General features: G+C 39.8%; 1 protein-coding gene and 1 pseudogene across 1 annotated transcript in view; both read left to right on the top strand.

Annotated features, from left to right (window-relative positions):
* The window catches only part of RRM1 (ribonucleotide reductase catalytic subunit M1), a 38,792-nt gene extending 21,896 nt beyond the window's left edge, over window positions 1-16,896 (top strand). Inside the window, exons 10-19 of the mRNA XM_043905807.1 lie at window positions 117-278; window positions 642-721; window positions 3,301-3,502; window positions 6,147-6,296; window positions 6,506-6,727; window positions 9,752-9,828; window positions 12,369-12,504; window positions 13,375-13,470; window positions 14,537-14,725; window positions 16,283-16,896. Of these exons, the coding sequence (XP_043761742.1) occupies window positions 117-278; window positions 642-721; window positions 3,301-3,502; window positions 6,147-6,296; window positions 6,506-6,727; window positions 9,752-9,828; window positions 12,369-12,504; window positions 13,375-13,470; window positions 14,537-14,725; window positions 16,283-16,468 (1,500 nt within the window). The 3' untranslated portion in view covers window positions 16,469-16,896. The remainder of the gene's footprint in view (window positions 1-116; window positions 279-641; window positions 722-3,300; window positions 3,503-6,146; window positions 6,297-6,505; window positions 6,728-9,751; window positions 9,829-12,368; window positions 12,505-13,374; window positions 13,471-14,536; window positions 14,726-16,282) is intronic.
* LOC122695929 lies at window positions 728-3,294 on the top strand (annotated as a pseudogene).
* Window positions 16,897-17,107: the final 211 nt, after the last annotated feature.

Genomic DNA, 17,107 nt, shown 5'->3' with positions numbered 1-17,107 from the left:
GTAATTCATTAATTGTAGTGAAGATCCAAGAAGATATTATTGAAGTGCTTTGGAAAATATGAAGTTCCTTTATTTCATTCTGATTCTGAAAAGAATGATGATTTATTTACCCTCAGCGACCTGGGGCATTTGCTATTTACCTGGAACCTTGGCATTTAGACATCTTTGAGTTCCTTGATTTAAAGAAGAACACAGGAAAGGAAGAGCAGCGTGCCAGGGACCTTTTCTTTGCCCTTTGGATTCCAGATCTCTTCATGAAGCGAGTGGAGACTAATCAGGTGAGAGATAGGTACTTGTTAGTAATAACAACTTGATTCATATGAGTGTTCTCCTCAGTCATCTTAAATCATGCTTAGGAAGAATCTACCTATATGTTATGCAACAGCAAGGCATGTTGAGCAAGAAATGCCATTCTCGCCTTCTTGGATTTTTATTCTCTAAAGCAGATGCTCTAAATGCTTGAGAAGTCATGAACAAATAGGCAGAACTAGATGTTTGGACTTGAGCCTAAATATTATTTCTGAAGCAGAATTTTAAGACAGTCTATGGAGGCCACCCTCTCCCTTGCAGTATTCCTAATGGACCATGTGTGATTGGTTATTTGCAGTTTGTTATAGTTGGTACTCTTCTTCCCTTTTCAGGACTGGTCTTTGATGTGTCCAAATGAGTGTCCTGGTCTGGATGAGGTCTGGGGAGAAGAATTTGAGAAGCTATATGAAAGGTATGGGGAAAATACAAAAGTAATAATGTTTTAACCTTGTTTCTTTTATTTACAGGATGTAAATTTCAAAACTATGTCAATCATTAGCCAGTTTCTAGGATTCTTCAGAAGCATCTAGAAGAGAATGTGACTAGTAATTTTGTTGTAGTGTGTTTTCTTCCTGAATCTTCACCAAAAGTTTGGTTTGTCTTTCTTAAAACTTGGAGGGACTTCCCTGGCTGTCCAGTGGTTAAGACTCCACTCTACCACTGCAGGGGCCACAGGTTTGATCCCCGACTGGGGAACTAAGATCCAGCATGCTGCGTGGCGTGGCCAAAAACATTACTCATGACAAACCTACCCCCAGCCCCCTGGCCAGGATGCCCAGGTAGGGGAACTCCCCCAATGGCAGTGGCTGGACAGGAACTACGGAAGGAAGCGAGGAGGGCAGTGAGGGGGTGGGGGGCGATGAGGGCCCTGACAGACGCAGAAGGTTTCTGGAGTACAGACATCGAGCAGAGCTTCCAGGAGGCCATGGCCACTTACCTACCCTGTGGCCAGCGGAAAATCCTGCTCAATGGAGGCAAGTTGTATGGTTGTGATAAACTGATTGCGACATCAAACTGAGAACATGGAAGACCTAAACTCACAAACAGTCTCTAGTCATGTCCAGGCTTTGGCCCAAGGGAAATCTGGGGAAATCCAGTTGATGCTCAAGGCGCTGAATATGGACCAGGTTTCCAAGGACAAGGCTTTCCAGACAATGACTACTGTGTCCTTTGCCCAGCTCATCTCAGCAGCTTCCCTGCAGGCTAGACTGGGTCCCACCAGTCCTCAGGCCCCAGAACCTTTCCAGTTTTGGTCGGGGCTTCTGGGCCCTCCTGGAATGTTCCAGATGTGAAGCCTTTCTCAAAGACACTGTTCTCCTTGTCACTGACTCCTCCATCTACTGCTCTGCCAGGGTATGAACTTCCCAAGCCCTCTCACCCCTTGTTTTACCCCCACCTGCCACATCACCCCCAGCCTGGTAGGCTTGGGCTCTGGGCACTGCTCGGTCACAGCACCTGTTTGTACACATTAGCCTGTACTCTGCCCCAACCCTGGAGTGCCCTGCCTCGAGAGTGTGGACATCTGACAGATCTATGACAAATTCCCTGAAAAAAGAGGGGCTATAGGAGCTGTATGACTGTGGGGCCACCCACACTTTCTTCCTGGTCAGGTTCTGGGTGGACCTGACCTAGGGCCCAAGTGGTGAGGAGGTGGGGCCGCCGGCGGCAGCAGTGGCTTCTGTGGAGAGAGCATCCTGTATGAGAGCCTGGAGCACATGACTCTCGCCTGTTCCTTCAAGGTCTACTCCTTTGGCAAGCAGGTGGTGGAGAAGGTGGAGACGGAACATGCCCTGCTGGAGGATGGGAGGTTTGTGTACCACATGTTGCACTCTCCCATGTGCAAGCACCTGGTGAATTTTCTGCACTAGCTGTGGCAGCTGCTGGAGCGCCATGTGATGAACAGCATCCTGGAGAACTTCACCATCCTCCGGGTGGTGACAACCAGAGACACCTAGGAACTGCTGCTCTGCACCACCTACATCTTCGAGGTTTTCACCAGTGAGCGGGGTGCCCAGCACCACATTTACCGCCTGGTTAGGGACTGAAGGGGGACCCCAGAAGTGGCTCCTCCCCAGAATACCCTCCTCTCAGGAAGGACCTCCAGCTTTCCTCTTACTTGGGGAGGGGCTGCTCCTTAAAAGCTGGGTTGTGAATTGAATGTGCTGGGACTGAGGAAAGGATGTATCCTGATGTTGGAACCTCACAGAGGTGTCTGAAATGAAAGAATACTCCAGAGCATTAGACACAGGGGGAACAGCACTGGTTCTGTCTCTGACAGGCACCCTCCCCCTTTTCTGTTTCGGATGTTTTGGAGGGCCCCAGTTACACATTGGCTTGTCCCTCTGTTGGTCAGCGCCCTCCCTCTTCCCAGGCTGCCTCCGTACCACCCGCATCCCGTACCACCCGCATCCCGGTACCCTGATGATCGAATGTTGAAAGTTAACCCTTTCTGTGCAGTAGCAGACCAGCTGGGCCCTGGAAATATTTCTTTTTTAATATAACAAAAGATAATTATTTAAAAACAGAACAAAAATGTTTTGGACATGTAAACAGGTGTTCAAGTTAAATCATGTTTTTTATAGATCCTCTAAAAAATTAATGCAGAGTTATTTAGCAGGGTTATTGATTTGCTTTGTTATAAAGTACATTTGGTAAAGCAAGTCATGCCTTTGTATTGTACACAGGAATTGAGAGCAACTGGGATGCAGGTGTCAGTAGTTCGTTAAGTGATAGCATCAGAGGACTGCTGTAGCTGGCACTATTTAACTATTTCAGTCTTTGTTCCTTTTTATTATGGAAGGTATATTGATTTAGTGGGTCTGGCTTTAGCCATAGTAAAATGTGTATCATATTCCTAATTTTTTTCTCTTAGCAAAACTTAGTAAAAATTTAAGAGCTTTCAACATTTTATATTTTGGTGTTTCTCTTCATGTTGTCTGCAATAAAGATTTTTGTAGGGAATATTAAAATAATACTAGCTTTGCCTTCCAGGTATGAGAAAGAAGGTCGTGTCCGCAAAGTTATAAAAGCTCAGCAGCTTTGGTATGCCATCATTGAGTCTCAGACAGAGACAGGTACCCCATACATGCTCTACAAAGATTCCTGTAATCGGAAGAGCAACCAGCAGAACTTGGGAACCATCAAATGCAGCAACCTGTGCACAGAAATAGTGGAGTATACCAGCAAAGATGAGGTAGGTAGAAAAACTTCTGTCTCGGGTACTGAGAGAAGAATCTTAGGAGTTTGTGAATTGTTTGTGAATCTCTAGCTTGGTTTCCCTTGAGTTGAGTGAAGGGACTATTCATAGCTTACTGTAAGCAGAAGGGCACTGAAATAGACAGATTATAAAGGAAGGAAGAGGTGTGATATGTGCCCTTAAAAATCTTTTAGTCTAAGCTATATAGAAAAGATTGTCGACTTTTTCTTACACACACATTGTTGTAATAATCTTTTCTTGAGAAAAATAGCAATACATAATTATTTAGGTTAGAGTGAGGACAAACACGGTAACGTGTTAGAGTGCACATTCAGTTTAAAGTATGTAAGCATGAGAGTCCTTTCAGTGAATGTGAGACAGAATTCTCATCTCAAATCTTTAAGGCCACTCACAGAAGAGGCAAGACAGGAAATGAGATGTAGATTTGGTTATTTTAAAAAGAAGTTTATGAAAAGGTTTTCTATTTGGGAAGAACCACCAGTATGACAGGTCAGACAAGGATAGGTCTTGTGCAGGGAGTGGAAAGTAAGTTTATTGTGATGGAGCAGATACATTAAGGTTTTTGACGTATGGAGGGATGGCTGTGGTTGAGGGAAGAGAGAAAGTACGTGGAAGCTGGCGTATCTCAGACATACGAAAGCCCTTGTAGATTGCTGAAAGGAAAACAGCATTGCTAGGATGGGAAGGATACCTCTTCATTCTGGTTATAGAATGGCTTAGTGTGAGAAGCAGTTGTAGGTTACTTTATGGAGATGGTTGCGTTAGTCAGATGACAGACTGTGTGGATATTGCATGTAAGCTATGAAAATGAGGAGGAAGGAAGAGATCCTGAATTCTAGGACCTAAAAACATGACAGATGAAAAGTCAAAGAAAATGGTAAGTGAGCTGAACATACTGCTGAGCTTGCGGTTTGATTTAACAAAGTTTACTGACCACCAAGCATGTGTAAGACGCTGGACGAGGTGCTCTGAGATATAAATGAATGTGGCTTAGTCCCTGCCCTCTAGAAACTTACAATTCAGTTGGAGGAAATTGACATATACTTATATTATTATATAAGATAGACTGTATTACAGAGAATAAAATGACCTTTTTTGAAAACAAAAAATCAGATCATACCATTCTCTGCACAATACTTATCTTTGACTTTCCCACCCATCCAGAGTTTGTTCATTTTTTAAAAATTGAGATATAAGTCACATACCATAAATTTCGCCCTTCTAAAGGATACAATTCCATGATTTTTTATTAGTATATTCACAAGGTTGTACAACTATCACTAATAACTAATTCTAGAACATTGTCATCACCCCATAAAGAAACCTTGTACTTGTTAGCATTCACTGTCTGTTCCCCACTTCACCCAGCCCCTGGCAACACTAATCTATGTTACGTCTCTGGATTTGTCTATTACGGACATTCCATATGAATGGAATCATGTCATATTGGGCGGCCTTTTGTGTCAGTTGTCCTTGCTGTAGTATATATCATTACCTCATTTCTGTCCTTATAATGAATGCTCTGTGAGATGGTACACAACTGAGTATCCCACCTCACCTGTTCTTATTTTTCCCCTTGCTTACTGTACTCCAACCCTACTAATTTCATTACCATTTCTCAAACATTTCAAGCATACTCCTGCTGCAGGAGTTTTGAGTGGTGAAATGCTCTTTTCCCCAGAGAGCCATGTGACTTGCTTTCTGACTTCTTCAGTTCTTTCTTCATATGTCACATTCTCAGTGGTGTCTCCCTTGATGACTCTATTGAAAAATGGCACTCCTTCCATCCTTAGCCCCTATTTCCTGCCTTATTTTTCTCCCTTGCTTTTATCAGGCTTATGTGATTCGAGCTGTGTTTTAAAAATGGGTACTTTGTCACCATGTGTAGAATTGATTAGGTATGAAGGGCATGAGGGAGTTTAAGTGAGAGGAGTTGAGAGTTTGGATTGGGATAGTCATAATCAAAATGGCGAAGGAAGTATATTCATTCAGTATTATTAAGCATTTGCTATATGCCAGGTGTGGTGGTGCTAGTCCTGAAAATGTAAGGATAAAAAAGATATGATCCCTAACCTGAAAAAGTTCACCACTTAGTGTAGTAAGAATCACCTAAAGAGCTTTTTTAAAATTCATACTTGGATCCTTTGTTATGGGCTGTTGGAGTCTCAGTGAGGATGAGGTAGACGTGTAATTTAGGAACAGCTTTGTACAGTGATAGACATGTTCTGTATTGGGTGGCTACTGAGCACTTGAAATATAACTAGTGCAATTAAGAAAGTGAATTTTAAATTTCATGTTTTTATTTAGTGGCTGTTGTATTAGTGCATATCTACTGACATACATAAAAAATTATAGCACAGTGTGACATATGTCTGGTAATAGAGCCTTGTACTATGGAGCATATGGTTCTTCCCCCATCTTAACCTGTTACATTGGTGCATGTAACAGTTCACACATGTGAATAGGTCCTGGGATTTAGAAATGAACTGGTGAATGGTGAAGAGAAACCAGTCAAAGATAGAAACGAAAACTTTAATGTCAACAAGTGTTAGAGGTTTACAGGGTAGTGTCATTGAAATAAAAATTGTGTGATTCTTGACCCCTTTTCTTCAAATTCTAGGTTGCAGTCTGTAACTTGGCTTCCCTGGCCCTGAATATGTATGTCACATCAGAACACACATATGACTTTACAAAGTTGGCTGACGTCACCAAAGTCATTGTCCGAAACTTGAATAAAATTATTGATATTAACTACTACCCTGTCCCAGAGGTATGAATAGATTTCTCTGCTTATGGTAATAATTGAAATCCAAGGTGGAAGGAGTTTATCATAGTCTTCTAATCATCATGTAAATGGTTATCATTGGAATGGTGTGAGAAAACTGAGATAGAGAGAGAGTGTGTGTCATTTGATACAGAATGTTGCTTTTACTGTTGATTAATGTCATCTCTTTTTTTTCTAAATCTGTTGGCACAAAGGCAAGCTTATCGAATAAACGCCATCGCCCCATTGGAATTGGGGTACAAGGTCTGGCAGATGCTTTTATTCTGATGAGGTACCCTTTTGAGAGTCCAGAGGCCCAGTTATTGAATAAGCAGATCTTTGAAACCATTTATTATGGAGCCTTGGAAGCCAGCTGTGACCTGGCCAAGGAGTATGGCCCATATGAAACCTATGAAGGCTCTCCAGTCAGCAAAGGAGTAAGTATACGGATGAAATTTCTCTTTGCCTGTGAGTTCCTGTAGTAGGCTTAATGGTAGCCTTCAAAAAGATGTTCATATCCTAATGTATGGAACGTCTGACTGTTAAATTATTTGGTTTAAAAAGGGCCTTTGTAGATGTAATTGAGGAGATTATCCTGGATTATCCGGTCGGGCCTAAATTCAATGACGGTTGTCCTTACAAGAGACACAGAGAAGCAGCAGCAACAGGACCATAGAGGCAGAGGTTGGAGAGATGTAGCCACAGCCCAGGAGAACTGAAGCCACTAGAAGCTGGAAGGGGCAAAGAACAGCATCTCCTCTAGAGCCTGGGGAGGGAGGGTGCCTTCCCAATATACTGAGTGTGGGCTTCCAGCCTCCAAGACTGCAAGAGAATAAATTTTTGTTATTTTAAGCCACTAAAATTATAATTTGTTACACCAGACATCTGACGCTCATATGGTCCTTTTTTCTTCTGGAGTAAAAAGTATATTCTATTTTATTCTGTTTTATTTTAAACTAATTGTTGCTAAAAGATGTGGGAAAAATGCTGAGTTAGTTTTTTTTTTCTTTTTGGATGGGTGGGGAAGGGAACAGTGCCATGCATGGCTTGCAGGATCTTAGTTCCCTGACCAGGGATCCTGAGCCCACAGTAGTAAAAACACTGAATGCTAACTACTAGATCACCAGGGAACTCCCAGGTATTCGTTCAGTTCAGTTCAGTTGCTAGGTTGTGTCTAACTCTTTGCGACCCCATGAGCTGCAGCACGCCAGGCCTCCCTGTCCATCACCAACTCCCGGAGTCCACCCAAACTCATGTCCATTGAGTCAGTGATGCCATCCAACCATCTCATCCTCTCTCGTTCCCTTCTCCTCCTGCCCTCAATCTTTCCCAGCATCTGGGTCTTTTCAAATGAGTCAGCTCTTCACATGAGGTGGCCAAAGTATTGGAGTTTTAGCTTCAACATCAGTCCTTCCAGTGAAAACACCCAGGACTGATCTCCTTTAGGATGGACTAGTTGGATCTCCTTGCAGTCCAAGGGACTCTCAAGAGTCTTCTCCAACACCACAGTTCAAAAGCATCAATTCTTCGGCCCTCGGCTTTCTTTATAGTCCAACTGTCACATCCATACATGACTACTGGGAAAACCATAGCCTTAACTAGACGGACCTTTGTTGACAAAGTAATGTCTCTGCTTTTTAATATGCCGTCTAGGTTGGTCATAATTTTCCTTCCAAGGAGTAAGCGTCTTTTAATTTCATGGCTGCAATCACCATCTGCAGGGATTTTGGAGCCCCCCAAAATAAAGTCAGCCACTGTTTCCACTGTTTCCCCATCTATTTCCCATGAAGTGATGGGACCAGATGCCGTGATCTTACTTTTCTGAATGTTGAGCTTTAAGCCAACTTTTTCACTCTCCTCTTTTACTTTCATCAAAAGGCTCTTTAGTTCTTCTTCACTTTCTGCCATAAGGGTGGTGTCATCTGCATATCTGAGGTGATTGATATTTCTCCTGGTAATCTTGATTCCAGCTTGTGCTTCTTCCAGCCCAGCGTTTCTCATGATGTACTCTGCATATAAGTTGAATAAACATGGTGACAATATACAGCCTTGACTATTCCTTTTCCTATTTGGAAAACAAACCAGTCTGTTGTTCCATGTCCAGTTCTAACTGTTGCTTCCTGACCTGCATACAGGTTTCGCAAGAGGCAGGTCAGATGGTCTGGTATTCCCATCTCTTGAAGAATTTTCCACAGTTTATTGTGATCCACACAGTCAAAGGCTTTGGCATAGTCAATAAAGCAGAAATAGATGTTTTTCTGGAACTCTCTTGCTTTTTCAATGATCCAGCAGATGTTGGCAATTTGATCTTTGGTTCCTCTGCCTTTTCTAAAGCCAGCTTGAACATCTGGAAGTTCACGGATCACATATTGCTGAAGCCTGGCTTGGAAAATTTTGAGCATTACTTTACTAGCGTCTGAGATGAGTGCAATTGTGTGGTAGTTTGGGTATTAGTTTTCTATAACTAAACTTAGCAGATTAAAACAACATAAATTCAGTATCAATTTCCATGGGTCAGGAGTGCAGACTTGGGTTAGCTTAATCTCTGGGTCTCTCAAAGCTACAGTCAAAATGTCAGTAGAGACTGTGGTCTCATCTAATGCTCAGTCCTGCTCCAAGCTCACCTGGTTGTTCATTTCCTTGCAGTTCTAGAGCTCATGGCATCTTGCTTCTTCAAAGCCAGTAGGAGGGAGAGTCCCTCATTTCAAGAAGAGCCCAGTCCAGTCACCATTTTGGGCATTTTCATTTGTCAGGTCAGGGCCACCCAGGATAAATTAACCTGATTCTCAACCTTAATTGCATCTACAGAAACCCTTCACATTTGTCACAATTGTGTGAGTGACATCCATCGTGTTTCCAGGTCTTGTATATACTGAAGAGGAGGAGAGTATGAGGGCCTATATACCGCAGGAGGTGGGAATCTGAGTGCTGTCCTAGCATTCTGCCGTCACGTTGCCTTTATCCCCAGTAGGATGATTCTCTTCCCTGTAAAATAAGATGTTAGATTTAGTTCTCACAGTTCCTGCTGATATTTAGGAGCTCTACATTGTTTGAAAATAGGTGTTAATTAGCTAAGTAGATAATATTTTAAGATAGGGTAAATCAAAGCTGTAAAGAAAGATGAAGGTAGAGGGTAGAGTAATTCTTTCATTGTATAAAAAGAGAATACATTTCAGCAACATGCTTTCATTTGTTAAAATTTCCTGGTTTGTAGAGATGATATGGGTCTTCTGAGAGGACTCAGCAGGGATATGGGGAAGAGGTAAGCCTTAATCAGCCTGCTTTGAATCGATATGACTACATAGCAATTAGTCTAGGAAAATCTCTGGACCTTATACTCCCTACAAGACAGCATTTGTTGGGATATGGGGACATGGCAGTTAGTCATTTGCTTGGTTTTTGTTATAGTTTCAGATGGTCATCGAATGATTTATCATCAATTTGGGTTGTTTGTTCCTTAGATTCTTCAGTATGATATGTGGAATGTTACTCCTACAGACCTTTGGGACTGGAACCTTCTCAAGGAGAAGATTGCAAAGTAAGTAGAGATGTAAAGTAAAGTAGCTTTGAAGTGAGGAGGGCTCGGGTTTTCATCCTGGCTCTTTGGAACTTAGGTATGTTCTTTTAGCTTCTGAAATTCATCTTTTTCTCTTTTAAATGGGACAAAAAGGACCTGTCTATAGAACTGTTATTGTGAAAATACTTCCTAGGACAGTATATGTACAGTAGCCTGCAATGAAAGCATTTTAATACCTGGTAGATATTATTAGTTGATCTTGTTTTAGGGGCTTAACTAGCAAGAACAGGTAATTATTTTTCTCATTAAGCATTCATATTTCCAAGTGTGTTTGCTTTTTAAATGTTTTCCACTTTTATTTATTGCTTAATTACATTGGGCACATTAATGGTTTTCACTGAATTGATTATCATAGGACTACATTAGAGAATTTAAAGAGCTTTTGGAGGGTTTAATATATTAAACTGTTGAAAAGAAAAATGTAAAAATTGAGTCTTTGTAGACCTTTTCAATTAATAAACATAAGAAATTTGAGTGCAGGCAGAATGTTTTGCTGAGTCAATAATGAAACAAGTTGCTTTTGCTTTCTATCATGACTGTCTGACATGTCCAGGTTAATGAATATACATAGTGTTTAATGTTTGCAGAAGGAAGCAGTAGCTTTAAAATGCTCTTTAAAAATAGCCATTTACTTTCAAATTGTTTCATTGCTCAAATAATATATGTTAGACAATTTAGAAAAACATACAAGTGAAAAGGGAGTAAAATGAAAATTATCCCAGTACCACATCCCCCTAAAAAACCTGTTTGTATTCAAAAACCTGTTGAAAATCCTCAGATTTTCTTCTGGGTTTGTATATATATGTGTATTTACATGCAAATTCAATTTTTACAAAAATGCCCCGAACTCTATTTTTTACTTTGTTTTTTTCTCAAAATACTGTAGTTTAAATGTTTTTATGTATAACTTTTTAAAGTTTCACAATTAAAATTTCAACATAAATACACATTCATTGTTAATAAAGTTCAAGTATGGAAATAAAATAGAAAGTAAAAGCCCTTTTTTATACCTCTTCTGCCAACCACTTGTCCTATAAAACAAACAAAAAGCCAACTTACTTCTTTTCTCAGAGATCACCAGCATGAATGGTATATAGTTTTCTAGACCTTTTTCAGTTTGTTTGCAGATGTGATCAAACTTGACACATTCTGAGACTTTTTATTTAGTGATTTATTTTGGAGATCTTTCTCTTTTAGTACATGCAAATCTGCCTAATGTTCTTAGTGATTACAGATGATTCCATAGTTTGGATGTATGTGACTTTTCAAAACATTTTCCTATCTGTGGACAGGAAACCACTGTCCACTTTACTGAGGGAGTAAAGACGTGGAGCTAGTTGGTGGCTTACTTGATGCCTCACAACTAGAAAGTGACAGAGAGAAGTTGAAATTTCAGTTGTACACACTCCATTAGGTTATGAGGCTCTATGCTAAGTACTGTATGAATCTAGAGGTATGGAATGTAGCGAAGGCGAGCTTTTTGTGCTTGAGAAACTAAGTAAGGTAAGACATGTACACAAGTAAAATACACGTAAAAGCACAGGGCATAAAAAATATTTGCAATGCAAATACTTTTATTTGACAGTTTTACTTAGTGTTGTCTGCCTGGTCAGGAAAGATGTTTTAGCGTAGGTATTTCTTCAGCTGAGGTTTTTATTATTACTATTTTATTACTACTGTTATTGTTGATTTATTTATTTATGTGCTGGTTCTTCATTGAGGCAGGTGGGCTTAGTTGCCCTGAGGCATGTAGGATCTTAGTTTCTCAACCAGAGATCAGACCCACGTCTCCTGCATTGGAAGGCAGATTCTTGACCACTGGACCACCAGGGAAGTCCCTAGGCTGAGCTTTGAAAGATGTGCTTAGCACAGTTTGAAGATTTTTCAGAGCTCAGGTACTACATTTTTAAGCACTCTCTTTGGCACTGAATAGAGTCAAAGGTATTAGCATTCTTCTGGAAACTTGAATTAATTAGGTGATAGAGGAAGTCAGGAATATTATACTTTGAGCGTCATTTTCTCTATTCATTATCCTATTCAGTATAATGAAGAATTATGGTGATAGATGTTTGGTTCTTACCACTTTCACGTCATTAAGTTTCCTTAAAGAGCCTAGCACAGTGATCACATAGTCTCTTAGAAAAGAGTGAGGGTTATATGAGTGTACCTGAAACAGGTGGGGACTCTCCAACAGCCATTTGAGTGTTTCCTTGGGCAAGATGGTGTATCAAGTGCTGTGATCTTAACTGGCATAAGTCATGGCATGATAAAGATTGTCAGCAGTAAAAATTGTGCTAATTCTATTTAGGAATCAGTCATTCATTTAGGAGAGGGGCATAATGTAGAGTTGCATCCCTGTAGGGGTTAAATGCAAACGTCAGCATGTAAGTGTAGTGCGTGTATGGTATTACAGCAGCTGCTTTACTACAATGATTAAAGTAGCTGTCTTCCTGACAGATAGTAGCATAAGGACCAGCACCTAATAATCTCCTTTTCTTCAGGTATGGTATAAGAAACAGTTTACTTATTGCCCCGATGCCTACTGCTTCAACTGCTCAGATATTGGGAAATAATGAGTCAATTGAACCTTATACCAGTAACATCTACACTCGCAGAGTCTTGTCAGGAGAATTTCAGGTGAGAAGATTACAACCAGACCTACTGAAAAGTCTTTTAGAAGCCTGATGTTAGAGGAGTAAATGCTACTCATATTTAGGATGCTCCTCTGTCTTAGAATGGGGGCAAAGTTTTGATAAAGTGAGCTGTCATCTCTAATATTATTTATGTTATTTCAGCATATAATAGACATTTTATAAATATCTGTCAAAAGAATGAAGGATTGAGGGTTGAGTATGAAAGCAACTTGTTGATGTTAGAGTTCATGTAATGTGTAACCATTCTTTAATCATGTAGTGTATGTCATATACCATGCTATACTATGTGTGCTAAACTATAACACATATACTATAGCCTCAAATGCTCAAGTTGATGATACTCAAGATGAATAGAAGGTAAGTGATTTTTAAGGTAGTGATTCTCAGCCTTGGTTACAAATTAGAATTTCTAATGGGAAGGACCAGTGGTTTTTTTTTTTTTCCTGAGGTTCCCAAGTAATTCTCATGTGCAGGTTGAGAACCACTAATTTAAAAGATATTTATTTGTGAATTTACAAATATTCTGAAGTAAATTTCTGTAAAGTTTGGGTTGGGTAAATTTATGATTTTCTCAAGTGTTTATTGTGTCAGTACTTAAAACAAGAAAAGAATCATTCTACATACCCAGCTTAGGCAGTTAGCTCCTTTCACTTTTGCAAGTACTGTATGTTATGTTTTGAATAACAGGTATCAGGATTTTAGAGGAATATAGCTTTCATGTGATGGGATATGTCTCTCAGTTTCATAAAAAATAGAATTTACCAAGCAATCTAATGTTAAACTCCAAGTCTGTAATCCTCTTCAGGCCCTGTTGTTGTTTATTCCTTCACATTTTTTCTCCTTTTCCTTTCAGATTGTAAATCCTCACTTACTGAAAGATCTTACTGAGCGGGGCTTGTGGAACGAAGAGATGAAAAATCAGATTATTGCATGCAATGGCTCCATCCAGGTACAGAATGACCAAAAAAAAGAGAGTGTGCTCTTCAGGAGCTGAGTTGAACATTGGTACCTTCTCGCTTATCCTAGGCAATACAGAGAAAGAATGGCTGTTCACTCTGGTCATATATCTAGGCCTTACCTTCTTGTTTGTGCAGCAGTGTAAAGCAATGGTTCCCAACTTCTCTGCACATTAGAATACATTAAAGAGCTATTAAAGCTGAAACTTAGGTTGTACCCATACCAGTTAAATGTCTGGGAATGAGAATTCAGGCATCAGTATGTTTTAAAGACTGTCTAGATAATTCCAAAGTGCATCAGAGTTTGGAGACCGGTGATGTAAAGCCTGAAATTAGAGTCGAACTTAATTAAAAAGTTTGATGGAGATTGAAGACTGATAGGTCAAAAGACAGAGCCGCAAATAGTGTTTAACAATAAAATATTTGCAAAAATCAGGAAGCATTTATTTGTAGATAGAGGCCATTTGTTAGATATTGGTCTGCTCAGCAACATAGATAAAGATTCCTGTAACATTTCTGTATTTGCTGATGGAAACTGTAGCATTAGCCAGTCTGTGTTTTGATGCCTGCTAACCCTCGACCTAAGAAATAAGAAAGCCATATTTCTATTGACTTCAAGTTGAGTTTGTGGAGTCCTACCATATTTAAAGGGTTTTTGTCTCATTGCTTCTTTGGGTCATGTTTCTGTTAGTTACAGCCCTGAGTTTTTGTATTTTCTGCAAAACTCAAGGGTCATTTATTGCTTAGCTTTGCTCTGTCCTTCCTTTATTAAGTGCCTCTAAAACAGTGAATGTTTTGACCATTAACCAATTAAAGATGAATCTTACATAGCTACCACTAGATTGATATTTTGTTGGTTATATGGGGTTTTCTTGGACTTGGTAAGTGGGAATGGAGTATTCTTAGGAAACTTGATAAGCATCATACTGTATTAAATGGAATGGCTAGGATCAGATCTGACTGGAAGTAGAATCACAGCTAGACCTGGAGGTCATTGTTCTATTAATCATACTGCTTTCTTCAACCAGAGTACAATAGCATCTGCTTTACCTTCTTCAGAGCGTACCAGAAATTCCTGATGACCTGAAGCAGCTTTATAAGACTGTGTGGGAAATCTCTCAGAAAACCGTACTCAAGATGGCAGCCGAGAGAGGCGCTTTCATTGATCAAAGCCAGTCTTTGAACATACATATTGCTGAGCCTAACTATGGCAAACTCACTAGTATGCACTTCTACGGCTGGAAACAGGTTGGTGGAGGAAGTCAACCAACTTGGAATATTTTAGAATTGGAACAGAGTTTTATATTCTAGCTACCTATTAAATATTGCCACCTGGAAGTTCTTTCACTTTAAGTCCAATAGTGTTAAATATGTTAAGTCCAATATGTTAAAACTAGTGCATGGGCTTATACTAGATTAAGTTATCACTTTGAATTTTCTTATTTTGGGTGGGATTATTTTATTTGAAGCTTGAGACCTGTTAGGCGTTATCTGTGATCCTTCCTTTACTTCCCATGTAGTCATTCACCGTGTGCTGTTGGTTGTTCCTTTGTACTATTTCTTGAATGCCTCTCTTTCTCTTCCATCGCCACCTTCACCTTTATTCTTCAGTTCTTAACTGATCTCTTTGCTTCTGGTATCTCTACTCTAGGCCAGCTTGTGTCCTAATACCATTCCTAAAATAAGACTATACATCAACCCACTATTCAAAAATATCCATTGTTTCCCAGCTTTAAAACAGGATAAAAGCCAATCATTTAGCTAGTCACTGCCAACTGTAAAGACCTGTGAGTCTATAATGTATTCTTTTTTTAAAAGAAGAGTATTTATTTTTATTTATTTGACTTGCATCAGGTCGTAGTTGCAGCATGCAGGATCTTTTTTGTGGGGATACACAGACCCCCTAGTTGTGGTGCTCGGACTCTGCACTGTGCGGGCTCAGTACTTGTGGCTTAGTTGCTCCGCAGTGTGAAGGGTCTTAGTTCCTGAACCAGGGGTCAGACCCATGTTTCCTGCATTGTGAGGCAGATTCTTAACCACTGAACCATCAGGGAAGTCCCTATAATGTATTCTTATTCCCTAACAATATTCTAGGTATTTATATAGGATTATAATTTTATCCTTTTATTTAACAAACTTTTAATTGAACTTGTTCCAGGACTAGGGGTATTGAATAGAAGGTGACAGTTCTTATCCATGAAATAGTTGTAATCTGTTCTTCTTACAGAGAAACGATCTAGACCTCTAAATAGTTATAATCTAAAACAGCCATGTTTTCTTAGGTACGCTTGGAAGTCGTACATGTAAACAAACAAAAAAAGACTAGAGAACAAAAAAATATTTGACATTTTGAAAGAGATAGGCTTTGTTTTAGTGGTGAAAAGGATAGCGTGTGCTGTCTATTTCCTTCTCTCTCTTTAAGCGTTTTTGAGGGCTTCCTCTGCTGTGTGTGTGCTGTGCCTAGTCAGTCGTGTCCGACTCTTTGTGACCCCATAGACTGCAGCCCAGCAGCCTCCTTTGTCCATGGACTTCTCCAGGCAAGAACACTGGAGTGGGTAGCCTTTCCCTTCTCCAGGGGATCTTCCCAGCCCAGGGATCGAACCCAGGTATCCCGCATTGCAGGCGGATTCTTTACCATCTGAGCCACCAGGGAAGCCCAAATAAAAAAACAGCTGGGGGTTTCTAGAGGAGGTATAATTCCAGATTTAGAAAGCAGTTTGACCTGGTCTATGGAAATGTATTTTAAACATTGGTCTTGAATGTTTAATGTTCTCACGGCTTCTCCTAATTTTACTTCCCTTTTAGGGTTTGAAAACTGGGATGTATTATTTAAGGACAAGACCAGCTGCTAATCCAATCCAGTTCACTCTAAATAAAGAAAAGCTGAAAGATAAGGAAAAGGTATCAAAAGAAGAAGAGAAGGAGAGGAACACAGCAGCCATGGTGTGCTCTTTGGAGAACAGAGATGAATGTCTGATGTGTGGGTCCTGAGGAAGGGCTTAGAAGAGACCAGCACTTCTTCAGTAGCCAAACTGCTTCTTGAGCATAGATAGGTGCAGTAGGTTTGCTTGAAGTGGTAAGGCTTTGTTGGACCTTTTTGTGGCAAAAAGATCAATTGGTTTAAAGTACAGTTTCTATATAAGTGTGAAAGTAATGATTTTTTAAAATTGATATATTGGGAATCAAAGTAGATGTTTTAGGAATGCAAAAGAAGTCATTTTGCAAATAGGGCGTGATTAAGTAGGGTTTTTATCACCCATCTGGCACCCCTTTTCTGGTGACTTCAGTTTTGGTAAGGAAACTTTGGTGTGTGCATAGAAGCAAAATGAGTCATAACCTGTGAGAAGTGCTGATGGGGCCTTTATCTGGGTAAGGTCTTAATAGGTCATTCTGAAATAAAGATAATAAATGTTTCTAAATGACTGTGTGAGACTAATTTTGTCACTTATTTTCTTTCAAAGGTCAAATTTGTAAAAGCATTTTTTATTCTTTGAGAGTTCAGGGAAGAAATTTTAAGACAAATTACTTAGACACCATATAGAATTCTGATTTTAATATGTGCCTTTTTCTTCTTTTTAGAAAGCTATGGTAAAATAAGCATAAATAAATGTTACCATTTTACCCATTTTA

The sequence above is a fragment of the Cervus elaphus genome, chromosome 1, assembly GCF_910594005.1.
Source record: "Cervus elaphus chromosome 1, mCerEla1.1, whole genome shotgun sequence".
Lineage (NCBI taxonomy): Eukaryota > Metazoa > Chordata > Mammalia > Artiodactyla > Cervidae > Cervus > Cervus elaphus.
The sequence above is the reverse complement of the archived record's forward strand: the minus strand, read 5'-3'. Positions and strand labels throughout refer to the sequence as shown.